The 25,447-nt window shown below is 25.1% G+C and overlaps 1 protein-coding gene across 2 annotated transcripts in view; it reads right to left on the bottom strand.

Annotated features, from left to right (window-relative positions):
* The window catches only part of LOC122524742 (ABC transporter G family member 20), a 33,334-nt gene that overhangs the window by 7,384 nt on the left and 503 nt on the right, over positions 1–25,447 (bottom strand). Inside the window, exons 2-4 of one of the 2 annotated variants that reach the window (XM_043647158.1) lie at positions 22,696–22,956; positions 2,415–2,675; positions 242–556 (exon numbers count right to left, since the gene is read on the bottom strand). In XM_043647158.1, coding sequence (XP_043503093.1) covers positions 242–556; positions 2,415–2,675; positions 22,696–22,775 — 656 coding nt within the window. In that variant the 5' untranslated portion in view covers positions 22,776–22,956. Of the gene's footprint in view, positions 1–241; positions 557–2,414; positions 2,676–12,232; positions 12,556–22,695; positions 22,957–25,447 lie in introns of those variants that run through there. The other variant, XM_043647159.1, reaches the window with a different exon arrangement.

A 25,447-nucleotide genomic window follows, 5' to 3' on the forward strand; every position in this document is an offset into this window, starting at 1 on the left:
TATTATGTGATTTTTTCAAAGTGTTATTTTATCGAACTCTGCGCTTACATTTTTATTTTTTCAGGTGAACATAAAAATTATACGAAAGTGTTAGAAAAGTTAATAGAAATATATATTCTACAATTGTTTTAAGTATAAAAATAAAGAAAGAAAAAGATTTTCTTCAATAATAGAAGATCAGAATCTTTTGTATGCCCCCCCCCCTCGGCCCAAATAAATTAATATTCGTCAATTATCGTACCTGAGATTTTTGACGAGTCGATTTTGCGACGGTAAATCCAAGAATTGAAGTAAAAATCGCAACCTCTCGACAATTTCAGATGTTTTCATGCCAAATATCCAACCAAAGTACAACATCGTTTCACGTATCGTAAATTCGCCATAAAGTGCTATCTCTTGTGGCATGTAACCAACTCTTCTACCGGGCACACCGGAACCCTTTGTTCCAGGTTTCCCACCTAATACCCAAATCTCGCCAGAATTTAAGCGTCTTTGGCCAACGATGCAAGCTAATAATGTTGTTTTGCCACAACCGCTAGCTCCCAGTAGACCGTATCTATTAAAAACAAAAATCATCATAGAATGAATTTATTTTTCTCTTTATTTTGATTCTTTTTAACCAAACATATTTCGTAATTCGTTTTGGAGAATCCGTGAGATTTTTTATTTATGCCTATTTTTTGTCGAGATTTCTGTGTGTGTGTGTGTGTATGTATTATACGTGTGTCTCTCAGAGACAGGTTTTATTTCATTTTATTTTCGTTTCGTAAAAAAATTAAGAGAATATTATCAAATCTGTTCTTGTATAAACAATTCTTAGATTATTAAATATTTTTATTTTCAGATTTTATTTGAAAAAATATATGTCGATCGTGAAATATTTACGATGAATAATTCTTCCGAATGAATTATTTCGAGTTGATTTTATAGAAATTTAGAGAGGAGTTTAACTGTCGTACTGTTCGTTAATATTATCATTTCGAATAAGTATTTATCTCGTATATTAGTAATATTTACTAATTTTAATCTAAAGACGTGAGAGAGATTAAGATATTTGTAAATTGAGAAATTTGAATGAAATAAATCTTTTTCGAGCGAAGCGTTTTAATATCACATTTTTTAATCATAAAAAATGTAAAAAATATAATAATCGTTCCATGATAAATACAAGGATAAGATTAAGACTAGGATAAGATTCGAAAGTTTACGCAATCATTTTTTATTTACTTTCGCAATAATATAATAAAGTTACGTTCGAAATTTCGTTGGAAATTTATCTTCGTCGAAATAATAAATGTTGTTCATAATCGTGAAACTATAATAGACATATATCGAATGATTATTATATATTTCCCCCATTTTATTTCGATGAGTAGTGGAAATATTTGAAATTTATAGATCACATAACGTGAATGTGAATTTCATTTAACACGAGAATAAGAACGTAATTTTCAAGATAATTTCAAATTAGAATGATCGTTTGTCTCTATCCTATAAAAAGATAGTTTATTATTTTACAATAATATCAGCTGTTCGTTTTCTTTTACGGTTTGATAAGAATGCAAAGATTTATTATGTCAAATAATAACGAAGAAGAAAAAAATGAATTTCCGTTTTTGATTACTAATTGTAAGATTTATTGTTTCCTTTTGTCAATCTATATGTTGTTTTCAACATAAAGAAGGACAAATGAAATAATGGGATGTAATAGGATTCTAGTTAGTGTGTGAGTAACGTCATTTATATAAGTCGAGTTAAACATTATAATTCGTTTTCTTTTTCTATTTTTTTTTTTTTTCAGCTCGTTGTTTGGAATAATAAATAAATAACTTTTTTTTTAATGATTCACAACCGAGTACTTGGAATTGATCGAGATCGTTGTTAGAAATATTAATGATATCAATTTGTTGCTTTTTCTTTTTTTTTTTTCATTTTCATTTTTGTTTTTTTTTCATATTAAATTAAATTATAAGACTTAAAAGGATAATATCTCGATTTGAGTATATTGCGTAAACGTTTTTTAAATAGGTAACACGAATGATTTGTATCATAAAAAAAAAAAAGAAAAATAAAAAACAAAACATTGTCACATCGTTATTCGTCCAATAATTATTTTTCTTGTAAATTTGCTATACTTATGATTTAACTTTATGACGAATGGTTTCTAATTACAGTGATAAACTAACAATAAGTTATAATTATAGAAAAAATTAACGATCTTCGTATAAAAAGGTAACAAAATAATCGGTTAGTGTTAATTCGTATTTTATATCGATTGGTTGTTTCTCTCTTCTCATTTAGTTATTTGTTAATGTAATTTTTTGTTTTATTTATCATATAATATATTATATTAGAGAATAATATATAAGAAATATAAGAAAATGTTATAAATTAAATTTATTTTGAATACTTACATTGATCCTTTCGATACCGTCATACTGAGATTTTGTATAACGTGATTTGGATTTTTACTACTGCCATAAGTTTTGAAAGCGTGTCTAACGCTGACTGCTTGTTGTCGATTCCAAGCAGGATTATTTAATCCTGGCGTGGATAAAGGAATATTCGTTGTGACCATTGTTAAATCGACGTTACTTTCCGCGTTGTTTTGTATAACTTCCATTGAAAAATTTGGGTTTATTATACCCCCACCACCGTCTGTAGTATTGTCTTCGCTGCAACACAAATAAATTGAAGTAAGTGTCTTTTCAGTTTGTACATGGAGGAAAAGATATGTTTTTAAGTTTTCAAAGAGTGTAGATTGCGATTAAGAAAATAATTAGATATATTATACTGATTATTATCCCTTTTAAGGGTTTGAGGAACTTCTTTAGAATAATTTCTTAAGATAGTGGTACTTTTCACTAAAAATGATTACCCATCCAAGTACTAATCTTACCTATTATTGTTTAAATTTAGTAATTACACGAGAAATAGGTTTTTTTTTATTTTTTCAATGAATTGAGGCCGTTAAATAATAATAATAATAATAATTAAACGTAATACTCAAAGATATATCGCGATCATTTATACAATTTTATATTTATTTATTCAATAATACGTAATATTTTGCTTAAATATTTCTATATAATTAATTATATTATTGTATAATATATATTTATGTATAAAATAATTTAAAAAAATTGATAAACAATTTATGATACATTTTTAATCGTAAAATTCATTTATATAGAATTATTATCAAACGTACGAACGTAACTTTTAATATGTGTCGATAAAGTATATAGAAATTTGTTTAGAAGAATATTTAGAAATATATTTACTAACAATTACAAACGTATTATATTTTTATTATATAATTTACATTATTAATATTTTTTTAATTATAATTTACAAACGTATCATATTAATCTATATTTTGGTAGAGCTTTAGAACAAAGTAAATCGATCTTGTAAAATTTTATTTACAATACGAGACAAACTTCTTTAGCTCCAGATGGTGAACAGTTTAAAAAGAGCAAGCGAGAGTATTTATTATGTAAGAAGGCGGCTTTCTTTTCGTCATGCCAACGATTGGTCGTTTCAGTGGACAACGTACATACTAGGTATTTTATTTCAATGTTTTTCTTTCATTTAAATGCGATACTACGTATATGTATATGTCAACTTATATATTTAATATGTATTTTGCAATATATTGAGTAAGTGTGTATGTATATATGTATTTTACAATATATATCGTAATAAATACACATATTTATATTATAGTATGAAATGATAAATTTGAAAGAAATTTTTGTTTAAACTAATTAATAATTAATAATGTTTTTTATTCAATCATTTGTTTATAGATTATTTGTATTACACGTTATCGTTTTGTAACCTATATTTACATTATAAATTTATTGATAGGAGTCATTAGGTTTAACAAGATCTAACCGATCGTCAAATTTTCTTTAGATTTTATTCTGTTGTATTAAAATATTTGTTAAATGTTGAGTCGAGTGATGAGTCTAGTTAACGTTAGTTCAACATTTAATTTGATATATATATAATCATTTTGTGTTCGTGTAAATAAAAAATATCATGACGTTATTTGTATTTCCATGGATCGTAACTAATTACTCGTTATAATTTGAATCTTTACGTATTTATTTGTATAATCAAGTCACGCGCGTACACGCGTGTCTCTGTGTGTGTGTGTGTGTGTGAGGGTTTTGTGATCTGAATGATTAAGATTCTGGAATTTTTACGTTCGTAATTATTAATCGTTTTTCTTTTTTTGTTTTGTATGATTCATCATTTGCTAGGAAAATAATTTTTATTTTAATATTTTCCAAAACTTTTTCACAATTAATAAATGGAAAGATATCGTTATATTATTAATGTTAATACATTGTATTATATAAACACAGATCGAAAATATATAACTCAGTTTTGCATCGATACATTTATGACAATATTAATGCAAATGATTTTATTATTAATAAAAAATTTGAGATATATTTATTTTCCTTGTTGATTTATAGAAAAAAAAAGAATATACTTAGAATATATTTAGAAAGAATAAAAAGTATATAAAATTACAAGTATTCCCATATAATTGTTATTTCATTACGTAAAATCTAGTTTCTCTATATTATTAATGAAAAAAAAAAACAAAAAAAAACAAAAATTATCTTAGCGATAAAAATAGCGTCGTAAATATTCATAAACAAAAAAAAAACAAATAAAAAAGAAAAGAAAAAGAAAAATATGCCTCGTATAACATATTATATTACGCGTAGATGATTTTACATTAATACAACTCTACACGAGTTGCGTTTAAAGATACTAATAACAAAACGAAAAAAGAAAAAAAATAAAAGAATAGAAAAAAGAAAAAAAAAGAACAGTAAAAAAAGATGAGAATATAAAATTGACTGCAAACGGAAAGAAGAAGCATAATCTCGAATGGAAGTGATACTATAAATTCTTTATTATGTTTGTCGATATAAATATATTCATACATACAATACATACGTTGTGATTCCTCATAATATATATATATATATATATATATATATAATATGTATTTATATATATATACGTAACATGATGTTTAGTATTCGAAAATCGAAGTCCAAGATGGTGGAACAGAGTGAGTTGAACGAGGGGACAGACAGTGGTGCAAAGATTACGCAAGTTGGCATACCGTAGAATGCTACGTATCGCGAGGACGCGTGTGGAAAGAGGTAGGCTCGTGAGTTACTTCGTTTTCTGGGCCATGGTCGAAACTCAAATTCATTCCATGGTAAACGTTGTGATCCTCCTTCTTGGTGGTATCTTTTGCAAGTGAAAGAGATTTCTTTTCATAAGAAAAGAAAGAAAGAAAGAAGACTTCTTTTTACTTTTTTCCCCTTCCCCATTTACATTTGTACAACTCATCAAACTTCCCCTCACTGTTATTATAAGAAAAAGTACACGTGTTTATTTTACTTATCTTACTTATTTAGTAATACGTTATTAATAAGTTCGTTCTTTTTTTCGAATAATAATTTTGTTCGTTATATTATAGAAATTATTTGGTTTATATTTATAATATTATGATTGGGAAATAAATGATACAGAATTTTTGATCACACCGGTGTGTTAATAATTTTGTACGTTTGTTCGATAGTTGATCAATGTTATCGATATTATCATTTGTTTTATAATATTATCATGTACGATATTTCAAATTTATCATACTAATTTCTAATTTTGTTTGGGTTAATTCGTTTATTTAATTATCGACACGTACACAATGCACATATATGTATACGTATAATATAAGTATAAACGATTATACTTATACATGCAAAATAACTTGTTCTATGGATAAAATATATTCAACAACAAAAAAATACGAAATCAATATCACACATTTCAATCTTGTATATTTTTAAATCGATATTATTTTTTTTCATTTATATTTATTTCATACCACAAGACATTTAAATATTCAAAATCTGATAAATATAAAGTATGAGTAAGAACTCATGGACGTGTATATTAATGAATTTTGTTTTCTATTTTTTTTTTTTTTAAGCAAACTTTTGCAAGACTTATTAACAATTATAATAATTTCCAGTGTTGTTTCATATTTCTTAAGAGGCATTAACCCATTCGATCATTTCTAGTTAGTGTAATTAAACCCGTCAAAATGAGTAAGAGGAATTGCATGTATCATGTTTCTGTTAGGTGCGGTTTCCGTATAACACTTGCGTGGCACTCGTTTATTGTATTAAAACTTTCATACGAACGAAATATATATATAGAATTTCTGTGAAAATATTGATTTTTAACATTTACGTAAAAGTTCGTTAACGATAAGAAAATTCGTAAGAAATATAAATTTGTGTTTTGGTTTTTAATTAATTTGATCCTTTTACATTTAATTTCCTCCCCCTTTCCACTCGTGTCAATCATTTATCTCCTGCTCTTTATTTTAAATAGCAAATCTTGGCCTTATTTTTATTTTTCCTTTGATCCTTACATAATCCGATAGAAAGTGCGTGATCAGTGCGTTGTCAAAAATGATTGGTCGAGGACGTTAGAAAAAAAATTATTGTCGATTCGTCAAAATGATTAAATCGAATAAAAATAGTATTTCTGAATTTTATATTTAGATTTTTCGTACTCTTATTTTCTTTTTTCTTTTTTTTATTCACGTGTTTGAGTGAGTATATTCATTAATTAACAATTATATAAATTAATTATAATATATAATATATTGTATATTATAATATTGTATATAATATTATAATATTTTATTATATATTTTATTATATATTTTATTATGTATATATATTGTTATATATGTATTGTATTTGAATAAAAAAATATATGTATTTGATATATATGTATTTGAATAAAAAAATTTATTTGAATGATAATGAAATTTATTTGAATAAAAAGTATGAAATATTTTGTAATTAGAAAAAAAAGAAAAATTGTTTTAAATGATTTTCGAATGATTAGAACAATTAGTTTTTCGTATATTATCATTCCCAACTCATGTATTTTGATTACGATAAATTTCAAAGACAAATGATTTCGTGGATGAAATTTTACGATTGAATTTTATAGACGGTTATTCTATAATAAAATAAATATGACTATTGTAACGTTGACAAAGCTCGTTTGTTAGGCCGAAAGTGGATAACAAAGCAATGGGCCCAGGTGTCGGTAAGTAATAATTCTGTTATGCGAATGGACGGACTCTCGATTATATACGTGATCTGATTTTAATTATTCGTTATGTGTCTGTTTAATTCCCCCTCCTTTCGATTTATATTAATGTGACCTTGGGCATCATACACTGGACACAGTTACATTGACCAACGAAACATACTACATCATTGACCCTAACTGACCTTGCTTTTCTTTTTTTGGGGTTTCTCAATTATTCCTAATTTTGTTTAAACGATTCTTCGTTGACATCGAATTGAATTTTATTTTATTTTATTTTTTCTTATTACAATAACGGTAAGAAGAAGAAAAAAAAAATAAAAACAATATTCTCACGGACGATTTCGCACGCGATTACACCATTTTATTTTAAAATTTAACATGAATCTTAACCTTGACTCAATTTCTTTTTCAACGAGTACGATTATTTTGATACCTTACTGATTTTTAAGTTCGAAACTTGGATGATAAGTATGCGTTCGGTGATTCAAACGAAAACCACGACCTTCCATGGGATTTCATTCTGTACATGTCTCAAATATTTCGATGATACTTTTACCTTCGTAATATGATACTTATCTATGTAAATACTTAGAACAATAAGAATGATTTTTTTAATCTATTTATCTATGCACACGCGTATATACGATTAGTTTTTTTTTTTATATATTATTAAAACCCACAAGATAATTTAAATGAATGTTTATTTGAATATATAAAAATCATTAAAAATTTTAATTATATTTTCCTCATTTAATTATTATTATTATTATTATATATATATGATTGAATTTTATTTATATTATTTTTAATTTGAATATTTTTATTTATTATCATATTAAAATCAAAATAAATGTTGTTAATATTACAAATAATTAGATTTGTTACAAATGTTGTTGTTTACAAATTATTAGAAAATATTTTTCCTTTATTATTTTGTTTTTCAAAAAAAAAAAAAAAAAAGAAATTGTCTTCATTCGCGTTTAAAAATCGTTTCAACTAATAATAAAAATTGGTAAATGTTTATATCGCGTGTCTGTACTTCTTTAACAATAAAAATCATTTTAAAGGATAATATGGTCAACTAGAGAAGATATTCATGAGCAATTTGTAATAGATATTTTTTAGATGATTACACGGCAAAAGCAATGCAATTTACCTATGAAACAAAATAACGAACTATTATTGTCAATTGAAATTACATAAGTTAAATATATATATATGCTTATGTATTTACATACACATATATTATGTTTCGTGAACAAATTTCTATTCTATTTCAAATATATAATATATTACGAAAATTATATTCAATTTATTAAATTCTATAATATTCTATGTTGCACATATATATATGTATGTATAGTATTATTTTTATATTAATTTATATTTAAACAGAAAAAAAATATTAGTATTTCTTTTTAGCAATGCTTGTTTAATATTTTATTTTTATCATTGAAAATTTTAAATAATATATATTTGAATGAACAACACACTATAGAGTATTACATTTACACTGAAATATTTTGTTAGTATTTAATATTTAAATAAAAAAAATACTAGTACTTATTAGATTGAACATTTTGACATTATTATTGGCCAATCCAATATAATAGAATTATGCTTATATCATTGATCATTTTTAAATAGTTCGTTAGTAGGGTATTATATGTATGTATATGTATATGTATATATGTATATGTGTACACATAAGTATATAGGAAACGCTCGTTTTCGTTGAAACGTGAAAGCGTGCGAAACTTAACAACAATCAATCCTCTTCGTCTAACTTCAAATTAGTTTGAAATATTTTCTTAACCCTCATCAAACACAATATAGATTATTTTTTTTTTTTTCCTTTCTATTATTATTTCCATCATTTCGTAATGATTTGATTTCGCTCGAGAAAGAAAATATAAAAGAATATATATATTTAATGACGATTTTATTAGAAATTATATAAGAAAAGAGAAAAAAAAAGGGGCCAATTTATTTTCGTCGATCGAAAATATTCGAAAGCGAATATTTTGTTAGACGTTAAAGAGAGGAAGGATATATATTTTGTAAAAAGTGATTCATTGAAAGAAATAAAAATTAATTAAATTATGTAAACACAAAACAATTGCGCAAAGACTGAGAAAAAAAAAATTATGGAAATATTCGTAGTTCTTAATACTTAAAAAATATTAACATGATTGATAATTATTGTGGAAATTAATGATTTTAGCTCATTATATTAATTTCAATGTTTCATTTAAATTTAATTTGCATGAATTAGAATTTAAATAAAGATATATTGGAAAAATAAATTTACGATGATAGAAAATTAAATTGAAATTTTCCAATTAATATTAGACAAAATCGAACAATAGGAAAGCGTTTAGAGCAAAATTGTTAATAATCAAAAACGAACGTGCTCGATGATACAAGGCGAGTTAAACAATTCTAATTGCAAGTGAAAACAGTTTATGAAATATATATATAAATGTTTAAACTCATATAAGAAGATAATAATCATTGAATTTTATGAACAACATTTGAAATTGACGTTAAAATTTTGTTTGAATTTAATTTTCTGGTTAAATAATGTAATATCAAAAATCGAAAGTAAAATCATCGGATCGTAAAACACGAATATTTGTATTCGCAAATACTCGTTGAGAGAAAAAGTGTCGTTGATTTTCTCGACAGGATGATGTTGCAGTTTCCGTGTTAGATAAAAACCATTACAAATATACTAACGACAGAATGACGGACAAATGAATGCGATCTTATAACGTAATAATTGTTTTTCGATGTTTCTTTCTGTCTTCTTTCGAAAAGAGACTTTTTAAGAGAGAGGGGATTTTTCTTTATTTATATTTTTTGTTTATGATTCTTGTTTCCAAGGAAAATTAGAAAAAAATTGATTACGGAGAAATTAACGAATAAAAAATTAATGAGACAAATTCGTCGGTTACATCATCATCATCGACGATAAAAATATACTCGTAGAAAAATTAATTGAAAAATTAATTAATTATTTGATTAAATTTGTCAATGGATTGAAAATTGAAGGATGACTTTATCGATCATTGTTTCACATATAAATTCGATGAGAAATATGATTGCGTTGATAATTTCAATATTTCACGTTTGGAAAATTCAAACGTAAGTAAGTTAAGCAAAGTCTATTGGATTTACTGTTGCGAGATGATGAAGACGAAGTATGGGACAATACTTTAGCGTGTACACTGAGTAAACACTTGCGTTTTCCTTTGTGCCTTCTAGAAAGTATATTTCTCTTTATATCTTTCACATCTTTCGTTCATTCGTTCGTTCTTAGCATTACGACCATTACTATTATCTTCGATGATTTTTCTTTCTACAAATTTTTCCTACGTCTATAACCAATGTTCGACTAATTAATTATTCGATAATTTTTATCCAAAGATTTGATTAAATCATTGATAATTTTTAATACATATTTTTCTCTTTCTTCGTTATTTTATTTCAATTATTATTAGAAATATAATTAAGAGAAACTTCATTGTCTAAATTTATCAATCGTACAATATAAGTTTTTAATTGTTCAATTATTAATTCATTATTACAAAACAATTCGTTAATGGTTTCTAATGTTGAAAGTATTTTATTTCACATTTGTCTGATTGTTCTTTCTGAAATTGGATACGTGTATATATATATTTTTTTTTTAGAATCATTTTTTTTTAGGGGAAATTAAAAGTTGGGATCGAATATTTGATCATTTTAATACGCGTATAATAAAGCTATTCTCAATATAATTAATTATAAATAATTTCTAATGATAATATTATGTATGTATGTATATATGTATATTACTCATCTTTATGGCTTATTGAAAACTCATGAGCTCGAGAGGTGAAAGTTAGCCACTGATGATGGCGATACTACACGAATAACTCTAATGATTATAATATATCTTCATTATTTATCGTTATTAACGTAAAAAGAAAATTTGGAAAAAATATTTAAATATTTATAGTATTAATGATAGTTCAATTGGATTAGTATAAATATTATTACATTATTATATATTATATTGTAAGTATTAATATTAGTAATTTATTGACCTATAAACATACTATTTCTCTAGTTAATTAGTATAATAATATTACAGAGTAATATAATATATATATATATATTTATAAGTATTTGAAAAAAGAATTTCATGTAGTAATAAAAGAATTAATTTCATAATAATATAATCATAATTAATTTGAAACTACTAATTAAATTGAACTACAATCAATTTTTTGGTTTTATAAATAAAATTAATCGTCGAGACTAAATCAATTAAGATTTATATTTTATCGTTTTTCGATACTTTCGAATTTCTCTGTACATTCCTGACGCATTAGTTTACTTTGTTTCAAAATTTCAAAAGAATTTTAAAAGATAATTAAAAAGAGAAAATTAATCTTTTTTATCGCGATCGATCATTGATTTATAATGATACGATTTTTAAGAACAATTTTTTGATCATAGACGAAAAAAAAGTAAAGAAGAAAAATGTCTCTTGTTTTCAAGATTATTTCATAAAATTCTAATTGTTTAAGATAATTCTCGTTAGTTCTTGTTAGATCTCGATCTACAACTTTCTCGTTGCTATCGACAAAATAAACGCAGCAAATGAAGAAAAAAAAAAAAAAAAGAAACAAAAAGTAAAAGACAAAAATTGTAACGGAAGTTATAACAGACTTTCGTTTAAAAAATATATAAGCTCTGATTTATCCGCTTACTGTTATATATAAGTTAACAACAAAAAATATATATTGCAAGGGATATTATCTCTTATTAATGCGTGTTTACGCAATGAACTGAAACACGCGACACAAATCTATAAATATTCGTATTAGTTTATCAGTGTGTCTAAGATTAATAAACCAAAATTAAATATATAATAAAAAGTATAAAAAAATAATAACAAATAGAGATCAGAAATGAAAAAGAAAAGTAAAGAATTTGAATGTCGTTTCACACACACTTATAACTTACAAATGAAAATATAATTAAAATGAATTTTAGTAAATCGTACCTTCCATTCATGTTGCTGCCTTCTCTTTTGGCGTATCCTTCTTTTCCTTCTCGAAAAAGAAATGAACAAAAAAGACAAAACAAAACCAATAATCTTCTTCAGAAATAGTTTTGATTTCTTTTCCCCCGTAAGTTTTTATCCACCAACGAAATAATACACCAAAAATCAGTACGATTTACACTTGGATAGCGTTCGAACGTGATAATCCTTGTAACAATCCTTCATCGATGTTACGTTTAGTAACACGTAATACGTTTTATTATCAACTATAAAATCTCACGGATCGAATGAGAAAAAAGTCCAAAATGATCCAAAAAATAAAAAATATAAATATATATATATATATATTTGGTAAATTGTCACAGGAATGATTCAATAAAAAGAAAAAAAAAGAAACAGAACAAATTAGTTAAAAATGAATAACTTCAAATATAATGAATAATCACGTTTTCAAACAGGTAGGTAAATCCGAATCATTCGTTGCGGGCTTATGGAAAAAGGAAAGTACAGAAGCATACGAATATACGTTTTGTACGTGTATGTGTGTGTGTGTGTATATATATATATGTATATGTATGTATCACAACAACACCAATATGCGTGCTTCTTCTTCTTCTTTTTCTTTTTCTTCTTCTTTCTATCTCGTTAAAAACTTTCGCGGCCTGTCACCGAAATAATACCGAGGCTTGTTTTTACTCACAACTCATCGAAGATTAAACAAACGAAATAATTTTGGTTAATAAGAGTAATAAGAATAATAAAATAAGATTGAATACTTGTTCTTAACGTTTGCGACCCGACACGATATGCGATCGTATGCGAACTAAACGAATTAACGTCGTCTCGAGAGCACTTTCTCTCTCTGCCTACCTGCCGGCTACCAACTTACCTGACTACTTGGTTAACTGGCTTCAATCTTTAAGTTGGGAGGAGAGAGATGGAAATCCCCTCCTTCCCCTTATCGAGATTTTCTCCCTCTCTTTTACTTCTCCTGCTGAATATATATATATAAATATATATACTATATAGTGTTTTTTATTTTTTTCTTGAGAAAGTATTTATACGCCATATACTTTTTGCTCAGGGTACCTGATTTTTTTCTTTCCTTTTTTTTTTTTATCGAATTTAGTTTATATTTCGTTTCTTTCATGATAGTTCTTTAATTAGAACTACATAAGAATATTATATTCTTAGATGTGGTACATATACATGTATCCCAAAAATACTCATATCCATTAAAATAGTACAAATATTCCAATTTTTGATTGTTTCTAACAACAATATTACTAACAATATTTGATCTCTTATTTTTTAAATGAAATATTAGAAGTACATAAGAATATTATATTCTTAGATGTGGTACATATACATGTATCCCAAAAATATGAGTATTCATTAAAATAGTACAAGTATTCAAATTCTTGATTGTTTCCAACAACAATATTACTAACAATATTGATTTATTATTTTTTAAATGAAATATTAGAAGTACATAAGATTATTATATTCTTAGATGTGATAGATATACATGTATCCCAAAAATACTCATATTAATTAAAGTAGTACAAGTATTCAAATTCTTGATTGTTTCCAACAACAATATTACTAACAATATTTGATCTCTTATTTTTTAAATGAAATATTAGAAGTACATAAGAATATTATATTCTTAGATGTGGTACATATACATGTATCCCAAAAATACTCATATTCATTAAAATAGTACAAGTATTCAAATTTTTGATTGTTTCCAACAACAATATTACTAACAATATTTGATCTCTTATTTTTTAAATGAAATATTAGAAGTACATAAGAATATTATTCTTAGAATTCTTGATTGTTTCCAACAATAATATTACTAACAATATTTGATCTCTTATTTTTTTAATAAAATATTAGAAGTACATAAGAATATTATATTCTTAGATGTGGTACATATACATGTATCCAAAAAATACTCATATTCATTAAAATAGTACAAGCATTCAAATTTTTGATTGTTTCCAACAACAATATTACTAACAATATTTGATCTCTTATTTTTTAAATGAAATATGAGACAAAAATTGATATTAATATACCTGAACGAATATAATTTTTATCGTTGAATAATTGTAATAATTATTTCCCTTCCCAATATAGTATTCATATTTATATATATATATATCAACATTAAATTATTCAAACGAGTCGAAGGTGAACGTTTGTTATTGTATATAGAAAGAAAAAAGAATTTATTTATTTTATATTTCTTTTTTTGAAAATTTTCTTTCTCTAATAGGTCAACAATATGATGAATAATAGGAGAAACGTAGAAAAAGAAAGATATGATTAATATATTGAACTTAGAAAATACATGAATATATATATATGTGTATGTGTGTATTTTTATTTGAAAATAATTACCGTGACGAATGTTTTCGAACGAATTGTATTAGAATAATTGCCGTATATGAAATATTGAGAAATATGTACCATTTACATATGACACGTATAAAAATGTTTTTCTTTAAGACGTTTGAAAACACGTGTAAACCTGTATCCATAACAAATCGTACCTTTTATGGCGTCGATGAAATTTCGTAGAATTTTTCGTTGAAGAAAAAAATATAAGTATGTATTTCGATTTGCGTCAGCATTTACTGGAACGTTTTAAACGTAGAAAAAAAAGAAAAAAAGAAAAAAAAAAGGATGTTAAGTTTTTCAAATAAATTTCAATTCTTATACATACATAAATATACATGGATGATGACATTTCTTATGGTTCACATATTGCTGACGTCATTCTTTAAAGCTTTAAATTTATTTCTATTTTTTTCTTCTTTTTAGATCGGATAAAAAAAAATATATATATAATTTTATTAATTTATATGAAAATAAAATTTATTATCAATAATAAAAATTTATTATCAAAAATAATTCGGATTTTTTTTTCTTGATTGTTAATAAAAAAAAAAAGAAAAACCAATCTCAATGATTTTTCTTCGACATGTTAATTTTTCGTTGTCTTGTAAAGGTAGAATAAATTAGCAATATTTGAATAAATCACTTAATTAGAATCATATCTAAGTATACGATAATAATAATAATATGAAGATATAATAAAGGAAAATTAGAATAAACTGAGGACTTTGATTCTACACACACACATATATATATACATATAATGATTCGTTGAAAATTAATATCAAATTTTAAATAAATACTACATGAAATTTCATGGTTGACGATTCTGTTTATTAATGGGTCGCCATGCTATTTTACCTTAGAGGATTTCTTTTTATTTCTCAAATATAATTTCAGTTCATATTTCTAAGCATTCACATAATACGTTAGCTGGACTATCATAGTGATGCTAATAAACTACTTACTAACGTTTCTGTCGGAAGGAAACGGACTACGTAATGCGTCTCTAACTAAAGAAGAAAAGGCGAACATTAAATTTAACTACAGTAAGTGTACTTTATTTTGATGATTGATATTAGAGAAAAACAAAAAAGGAAGCATGAGAGAGAGAAAGAAAGAGAAAGAGATAACATGATTACATATGCATGCGTATTTGTATTCGTTTAAATGAACGAAATTATTTGTATTATTTTGTAAATAAAAATTCTCTTCAATGGGAATTTAACGATTTTGCACGTTTGCAAAAACACCGTCAAAAAAAAAGATAAATCAGCAAAACTATTTTTCATCGTAAAACTGATTGATTATTATTTTTATATTTAAATTTTTATATTTAAATTTTATTATTATAACATATTGATTATTATTTAGTATCATTAGAAGATCCAAGCACATGATAAATATTAATTATGATAAAACAATGCTCGCGTGCAAAATTTCAGAAACAGTTTACTTAGAATAATTTTGTACATGTTTGAAAAAATTGTCCTTATCATTTTTTTTCATCACTCGTTCGCTTAATTTCTCGGCCATTATTTTCTCACGCAATAAGTATAAATACGAATGTGCAATTAATTATTTTACACGTGATAATACTAATGTGTTTCACTTCCAACGCACGTAGAGATCACGCAAAATATTCTTTTTTCCCCCCCCCTTCTTTTTTTTCTTTTCTTTTTTTTCTAAATAAATAACATATAATAACGACGCGAAAGATTTAAATATTAGAATCCAATTAAAGTTAAATATGTTTTTTGTATTATCTGTTTGTCATAAATATGTGTATTTCCAGATATTAATCGTTATTGTTAATTATTTAACTAATTATTTTGTTTTAATAAAGAAAAAAAAAGAAACGTTTTATTATTTCATAGAATTAGAAGTGCATTATATAATAATGTTATTATATTATTATATAATTATATAATTATTTGTATAATTATGTAATAACAAATATTAAAATAATTAAAGGTAAATTTTTGTTGTATCATTAAATAATCATGAATATGTATATGTCAGCGTTTAATTGTATATTTCAGTTACAGTTGACATATCAAATTTCAATTTCATACTTTGATTAATGTAATGCATGAAATTGCTAGTTAAATTATATAATCCTGACTTATTTCATATTTTAATAGGGCCAATATAATTATTCCATTAAGTAACTCTTTGTCAAACTATTTTTAATCGAACTATTTTTATATTTGCTATTTATATTAATTATTATATTAAAAGCATTGACGTTTACTCGGATCATGTATTTCAAATAATCCTCGATTTTTTTTTTTTTTCTCTAATTACCGATGACTTTTACGTCATGCAACGTTACAAAAGTTTGCATTTAAATTAATTGAATAATATCTACGTTTGTTAATTAAATCGGATAATAGTTTTATAAGCGATAAACATCTTAATTGAATTCTTCCGTAACAATTAATAAAACTGCTTAAAAGAAAAAAAAAGAAAAACAAAACAAGATTTTCTGGGAGCTGCAAGTGGAATTCATAAAAAAAAAAAACATTGTACGCTATGTATTGACTTTATTGTAAACAATACGAAATGAAATCATCGATGCGCGATCGAAACAAGTTTTACTTCGTTTTTTTTCACGATTTGACTTATAACATCTGCAAACAATGGTCGTATCTATGCGTCAGAAAGATCAATCGATTAATCTAAAAAGAAATTTAGTTAAAGAAATAAAGACCTTCGCCTTCTATAATTGTTAGAAGGTTTGGTGTCACCACCATTAATCGTTGCCCATCAAAGATGTCCGAGTGATCGGCAATTTCATTTCAGGTCAACAAGTGGCAACCATAACAGTGATCAAGACGGTCTGCACTTTCCCTAATATTGCACAATGTGGTTACTGGACACTGACGTAATCGAAAGTTTGATTAAATAATATCAAATTATGCATCTCTTTGTATCTTCGTTTTGCGATCTTTCATTAAATTTTCATTCATTAACAATTGATTATTATTACAATTCATTATTAATCTTGATTGAATTCATTTGAATTCGTTAAACGATTTTTATCAGATTTTAATTAAATAATTTAGATCATTTAGATGATTTATTATAGAAATATTCAATTATTTTATAATACTTATATGTGCATACATACATTTGTATTACATTAGTTTAAATAATTAATATATTATATTAAAAGAGACTAAATATGTGAATGCTTGAAAGAGAATGGTAGAAGGGCAGTAATCTGAAAGATTTGATTAGGTGAAGATCGGAAAAAAATAGTGTCTTTTATGAAAGTATCGACTTAAAATACTCAGAAAGCGAAAGTCTAGAAAGTGTTCACATTAAATATATATATTCTTTTGTTATTTCTTTTTATATATATATATATATGTATTTCCATTATTGTATTTTCCTTGATTTCTCATCTTTATTTTCTTTTAAGGATATTATTTCTTTTTACCTCAGATCTTTTACAATTTTAGTTTATTGTTGTAATATGAAATATTTTTTATTCAAATCTATCCGATTTTTTAAATAGAATTCTATTTAAATATATATATGTAAAAAAGGAATAAAATTTATAAAAAAAAAAATAGATAAACGTTCGTTGTAGTTAATGAAAAGAATTGAACAATTCTTTATTTGCAATGAATATTTCAATATAGCGAAAAATGTTGATAAAATAATCGCGCAAAGTTTTGTCGCAATAAAACAATTGTTCACTCTCAGCAACGAAATTTTGTTCACACAACGAGATTAATTTATATTTATTATAATTAAAAATTATATTAATTGATAATTTAAATAATATATAATAATAAAACAAAAATCACGTTAAAATGTATCAAAAATTTAAACGAAAAAAATTAATTAATATAAATCGTAATTTTGTTTGTTTGTTTGTTTGTTTGATCTTCGAACAAAAGCGAAAGTTTTCCGTGTACACATATGAACATTCGTTTAGAATTTTCTATTGTATTCGTTAAAACGATCTTGTCATGTATGATTATTTGTATATGTGTGTAGACATCAAAAACCGAGCAACAGTTTCTGACAATAGGAAATGTCTAATGAAATGAATTGAATTGAATGTTTGCCAAGAAGTTCTACGCACGCACAAGTAGTTGCACGCATTCTACTACCGAGTTTGTGCATTTGGCAAATTGAAAGAAACTTTATTCCTTTCATACGATAATATTCTTTCTTTCTTTCTTTTTTTTTTTCTTTTTCGAGACTAACCCTTTCTCCATACAAATAAAACGTGTTATGCAATGTCACGTAATTTCCCGTGCAATCTTCAAGGAAAGTTTTATTCACCGTGTGATACATGTCATAGAAGTAATATAATAAAAAAAACCAATACTTCTCTCTCGTGATATTTGTTTGTTCGGTTGAAAATTAATTTCATTATAAAAATTAAAATTAAAAAAGAAAGATTTTCGATACGTTTAAACATTTTCTTTTTAATAAAAAAAAAAAGGAAAAGTGTGGTTTAGATTGTTAAAAATAAAAACAAAATTCAATGATATTTATAAACGTAATACGACATCAGTATAATTGACATTAATTTATTCAATTAATATTTCAATATGTTTTTACTCTCATTCTGGTCGACCAATTATTGAAAACTTGTTGAAATCAAGTTCCACATTAGATTATTATAATTATAATATATGCCATATTACAAATATAAGAAAAAAGTAATTGCACTTTTGAATAATATTTAAAAAAAAAAAAAGAAAAAACAATGTAACCTTGCGGATAGTCAATTTTTGCACGCGCGTGCATACACACATATAAGAATAAAATATTAATAAAAAAATTGTATTAATATATTAATCGTAAATAAAACACGTTTTGAATAAAATAAAAACTTTATATACCGGGTGATAAAAACGTAATATTTAACCGTACGTTAAATACCTTTTATTAATATTTCATTTGAATATTGAAGGATGTTGTTGAGATCATTATCTCGTATAGTAACTAATCGTATTATCACAGTTACTTGTTCAACGAAAGAACGGGAAAATATCACAAGAAATTTTACGAGAGGAGACGAAACGGGTCGCTGACGCTATGGCACAGACGTGAAAGCTGTTGATCCGGCTGCTACGGTTGCCATTGCTGCTATTACTGTTGCTTTTGCTGTAGATGTTGTTGCTTTTGCTCTTGCCGAATTACGTAAATCCCAGGAAGAACGTTTTCTTCCAAATGATTTCGTCGAAGACTACCCGACATACTTATAATAAAACTATATATTATATTAGTTATTATTTTTCGTAATATTAAAAGGTTAGAATTTTCTTTCGATCAAATTTCATTGTTTCTTTTTAAAATGTTCATTAATTTTCTATATCTCTTATAGGAATATTTATTTCGAATCAATTCATTTTAAATCGATAGGAATGATACATGGCTCTTTTAATATAATAATATTTATAAAAATTATATGATAATAATAAGTGTAATAAATAGTAATTGAAATCATTAAAAAGAAAAAAAATATTAGATATATTTCTATAAGTTTCTTTAATATTAATTATATTTTATATTACACACACATATATCAATTTGATGATATTGATAAGAAAATTTTATCATTGTATAAGAAAAAAAAATAAGAGAGAAAGAAGGAGAATGAGTTTTTGATGAATGTATTTTTGTGCGTCGATGAAAAAAAATCACCGTCCTTGCACAGGTGAAAGAGAGAAAGAAAAGTGTGAAAGAGAGAGAGACTCTCGGATGTATTTGTGTATCGACGAAAACATTGCCGAAGAATGTAGTCGTCCTTCTACAAATTCTTTTAACCTTTCTTTCTAACTTTCACGTGTATCTATTTTGATCTTTCTATATGAAACGGTATATTGTCAAAAATAATTGGCACATTTGACGCAAAGAATATAGAATGTTAGTGTAACAATACAATTCGAATTAAAATAATAGCTTAGAATAAATATTTTTATATAAAATTCACATAATAAATCTATAAACAAAATACGATTCTTTCTTTATTTTTTTATTTTTTTTTTTTATTGGTAGGATATATGACTTAAATTTAAAGTTTAAATACATTGTAAGGAATTCGAACGATAGCAAGTTTGTTCAAGTAATAAATATATTTCGTGTAAGAGTAAGAAGAAGAAATTTAGGAAATATGAAATTAATTAATTCTCAATAAAAAAGAAAAAAGAAAAAAAAGAAATATACGAAATGAATGATATTTATAGTTTAGTCTTTGATTAGAAGTGAAAGTATATCTTTTTCGATCATTAAATGTCATGTTTCAAGGTCGACTGGTTAATATTCGGTGAAATAATTTTTACAAAACCCAAAATTAGGCAATAAAAATTATTATTAAATACAATTTAAAACGAAATTTAACGTAAATAATTCGATAAATAGTTATAGAAATGTTTATTTTAATGTGATTGATTTTTAGGAAACTTTAAGAATAAATTTGGAAAAAGTTTGAAACTCATATCAAGTCATCCATTGAATAGAATATGTCAATTGATTGTCAGTGTTATTCTCGGTTTCAATTGGTCTTCTTTGTTAACCTTTGCTCAATCCAACGTTATATTCGTTTCTTTTTTCTTTGTATTTTTTTTTCTTTTCTAAGCACTTACGTATTTACATGCGTATTCATAATAAAAAAAGAAAACAGTTTTCAAACGTTAATGATGACCTTTGAAGCAAGATGTGGACGTCAATGTTAAAAAAGAAAAAAGAATATTAATTAGGGAAGAAAGCCGCCATTGATGACAGTGTTAAAGACATTACAATTTTTTCTTTCTATTTTTTACCACCTTTTCTACTTTATTTATTCTATAACATGCATGTAAATAGTATATTTATTCTGCAGAAACTTTTTAGACTGTCTCATAAAAACAACGTCATTGAATGTTCGCAAAAGAAAAAGAAAATTAAACTCGTTGAATAGCTTTTAAGATAATTCGCGAGAAGGGTTTCTATATTATCGACGAAGTGTTACATTCAAAATATATTTAAAAAAATTTTCATTTTTATCTATAGTTTACTTTAGTTTTTTTATTATATTTTTTTGTTGTTATTTTGTTTAATTGACTCTTCAATCGTGATATATTAAATTAAAGACTTTTTTGGTATGAAACTTACTTTAAGTATCAGTTACCAAAATATACATTTCTTAAAATTGCTATAGTATAGTAATATTGTAAGTATAGTAAATATATTATCTTGATTACTCTCTCCTTTTATGAGTCGAGTTATTTTTTGCTCATATATAAAACCTTCTTATATATGAACCTAACATTTTCGAAATGGTTGCATTTTTCATTCTGTTTCTCTGGAGCCAACAACAGCACATGATTTTTCTAAATAGTCACCCATCCATGTACTATAACCGTGCTCATCGTTGCTTGACGTTAGTAATCTTACGGGACTAGTATATTCAATATGGCTACGTTATTGACTCCTGATAGAATTCTTATTAATTAATCAATTTCTTATTAAGGATTTTATTAAAAATGTATAAGTATATATATAATATATACAAAAACTATAATCAAGTTTTTTTGCATATTATTCTTGTCTCTTTGTATCATACGAGCATACGTTTGTATCAATCATATGTATATGTGGTGCCATCTCTTGAAATATTGAGAAATTATATGTTTCACGAGACTATATTATATTCACTGGTAACGTAAAAAAAACGATAAAAGATAACAGTATAGTTTATTAAACAATTAAACTGTGCGTGACGTTATAAAAATTTGGATCATTTATCTTTCCAGTTTTATATACACATTTATGTTTCTTTTTATTATTATCGTAACAGGAAAAGTACTTTTTCATAAACATTTTATCTTATACGTATAAGTATACCAAAATTCAAAAATTACTTTCATGGGTCAGTTGATTTATGAAAAAAGAAAAAAAAAAGAAAAATAAAATAACGATTATTTGCATTAGGCAGGGAAATTTAAATTAAGAAAAAAACTTGTCTTTTTCTATTGATTTTTATAATTTTTTACTTATTGTTTTTTGTTTAATTGACGAATTCGCGGTTCTGAAGCAAACTAACTTACTTGATAATTCCATCACTCCAGCTGAATATTTTCTTGATCTTTTCCTTTTGTTTGATGTCATCTTTGTTAATGTCCGTCATTTTTCTTGCTCTTCCCTTGTTTTCGTCCTTTACGTTTTTCTTTTCAACGGTAAATTGTTAAAAATTGAACGTGATGAAACTTATGAACGAAAATTTCTATTTCGATTTCGATGCCGGCATATTTTTTCTTTCTCCACGCAATATCGGACCCAACTCCTTTTTTTTTTTTCTAAAGATGGAACTGAAAATAAAAAATGATACAAAAAATAAATTAAAAGTTTTATATTTATAACATTCTAATACAATAAATATTATTTTATTTAACTATATGAATCATAATTAAAAATTTGATTTTCATAAGTTCTGTTATTGTTCGTTAATTGATTGCACTTTACACCCACCCCACGGCCCCCGCTTTATACATACATACGTTGAAAATATTTTTTTTAACGCATGGGTAACGGTCCCAAAAATTTTAACTACGTCACTGTAATCAAGAATAAAAGTCTAACCTCCATGATTCATTTTAATCAAGTAGAAAAATTCTACACATTTCCAACGATCATTTTGTCTTTCAGGTGATCTACTTAAACAGTTCTTTTTTTTTCTTTTATCGAGATAACAAAGTAACAAAAAAAAATAATAACGCGCATAATTAAAATCTAGAAAATATTCCACGACTCGTTATACTTATATTATAATTTACTACAAGGACGGAAATTGTATAGGATACAACCTCGATGATCAAGCTATGCTTTCACTTACATTAGATATTAAGTATTAAACTTTTTAACTTTTTTATTCCGAGCTAGTTTTTTTTTTCCATTTATAAAAACAAAGTAGTAGTATCGCGAGTGGGGATGATTGTGTCTAGTTAAATTCCACGATTTAAAAAAAAATGTACGGGAATCGGCAGGCACGTACGTCCCATTAAATATTACAATCAAGTTAAATTTGTTCAATTACATTTTTTTTCGTGTGTGATCTAAAATGAATTATTTATTTTTTCTCAACTCTTGTAAGAAAAAAAAAAATTAATGATTATTTCAGGATGTCAAGATTCACATGATCGCTTGGTGCATTTATGTTCGACAAGAATGAACCCAAATATTCGGTCTTTCACTGACGTATTTGGTATGTGTTGACAAGCGACGATGTGAATCTTGACATTCTCCAATTTCGATCTTACACGGTAAGATATATACTCGTATTACGTCATAGAATATATTCAATGAGAAGTATACTGTAAAGCAAGATACTGTAAACCATAAATTAGCTTTGCAAGGATTCTTATTTTTAATTGAAATCTCATGATCAAAGTTCATCGCAGTGATTTACGATTTCATTCTTCGATTATGTGTCATTACTTATTGTTTTCAATACATTATAATTAGAAATTACTTTTATACGATATTATTAATTTGATAGTCGTTTTATTCGTAACTCGAATTGTATAAAATTTATTACCCGAATAAAAAAATGTTTAATTACGCGATTATCATTTAAAAAAAAAGTCAATTATTATTTAAGATAAATGAGTTTCGATAGATCAAAATATATGTCGGATTATTTTTCTTTTTTTAAGACAGAAATTCGTATTCATTATAAAAAACAAAAAAAAAAGAATTATTTTCGCTAACAATAAGGAGTATGTTTTTAAAGAAGAAGAAAGAGACACGATGTAATGATATAATATATGCTGATGAAAACAAATTTAATATTATTGCATCCATTATTATGAACACTAAATACAGTAGTATGTCATAAAATTGAGGAAAAATTAAAATTAAAATATCCAAAGATCGACAATGAACACGGTTGCAAATCTGTGATGGTTTGAGATTGTATTCCAACCGCAAATGTGGGCGAATTAATATTTTCATCTAAATACAATTAACACTAAACCTATCACGCGCGGTTAAATTATTTGTAAAAATACGATAATTCGTAAGAATATCCTGTAATTTGTAAAACAAATGCGGTAAAAAAGCATAAATAACGTACACGCATATTATTCGATTTATAAAATAAAAGATAAATATTTTGTGCGCAATACAATTGGCTACAAAAATCTCATTATATATGAAGATATATGTTCTTTTATTTCTTTATTTTATTTAAACAACTAAAATCTCGTTTATTTTAACACGTGTCGGGCATATTCCAACTCATTTTTCTTACTTTCCGTACGGTAAAAGTATTCACTGTCGAGAATATTCAGATTTACGATTGCAAAGAGTTAAAACGAGTTATTATTATCCATATGCACTTTTATTTGCAGAATATTTTCCAAATAATTATTTCTATTAAAATGAAAATAATTTGAGAACGAAACGAAAGTTTAGAAAATATGCGTTTATATTTGAATACGTGAAAATATAAGATGTTGAACGACTGTAATCTGTATTTTATACCGTAATTATTACGTTACTTTTTGTATGAATTTTCCAGTTGTGGCTACTCTAATTCAATAATATTTTATTCTATAATGAAATGTTTGAATTAACTTAGAATAATATTATATAGTCGTTATCATGTTGAAATAATTATTTCATTGTAATTTTCAAATTGACAAATAGCAATATATATGATTTTGAAAGTTAAACATAAAAAAACAGTTTCGGAAATATAAGAGTAAAAATAATTTTATATTTCACGATAGGCAGAATAAATAGTATAATAAATGAATGATGTACAAATATAATGATCGTGCAACAATCAATTAGCAATTA

Source organism: Polistes fuscatus, unplaced genomic scaffold (genome assembly GCF_010416935.1).
Source record: "Polistes fuscatus isolate 324 unplaced genomic scaffold, CU_Pfus_HIC Scaffold8, whole genome shotgun sequence".
NCBI lineage: Eukaryota > Metazoa > Arthropoda > Insecta > Hymenoptera > Vespidae > Polistes > Polistes fuscatus.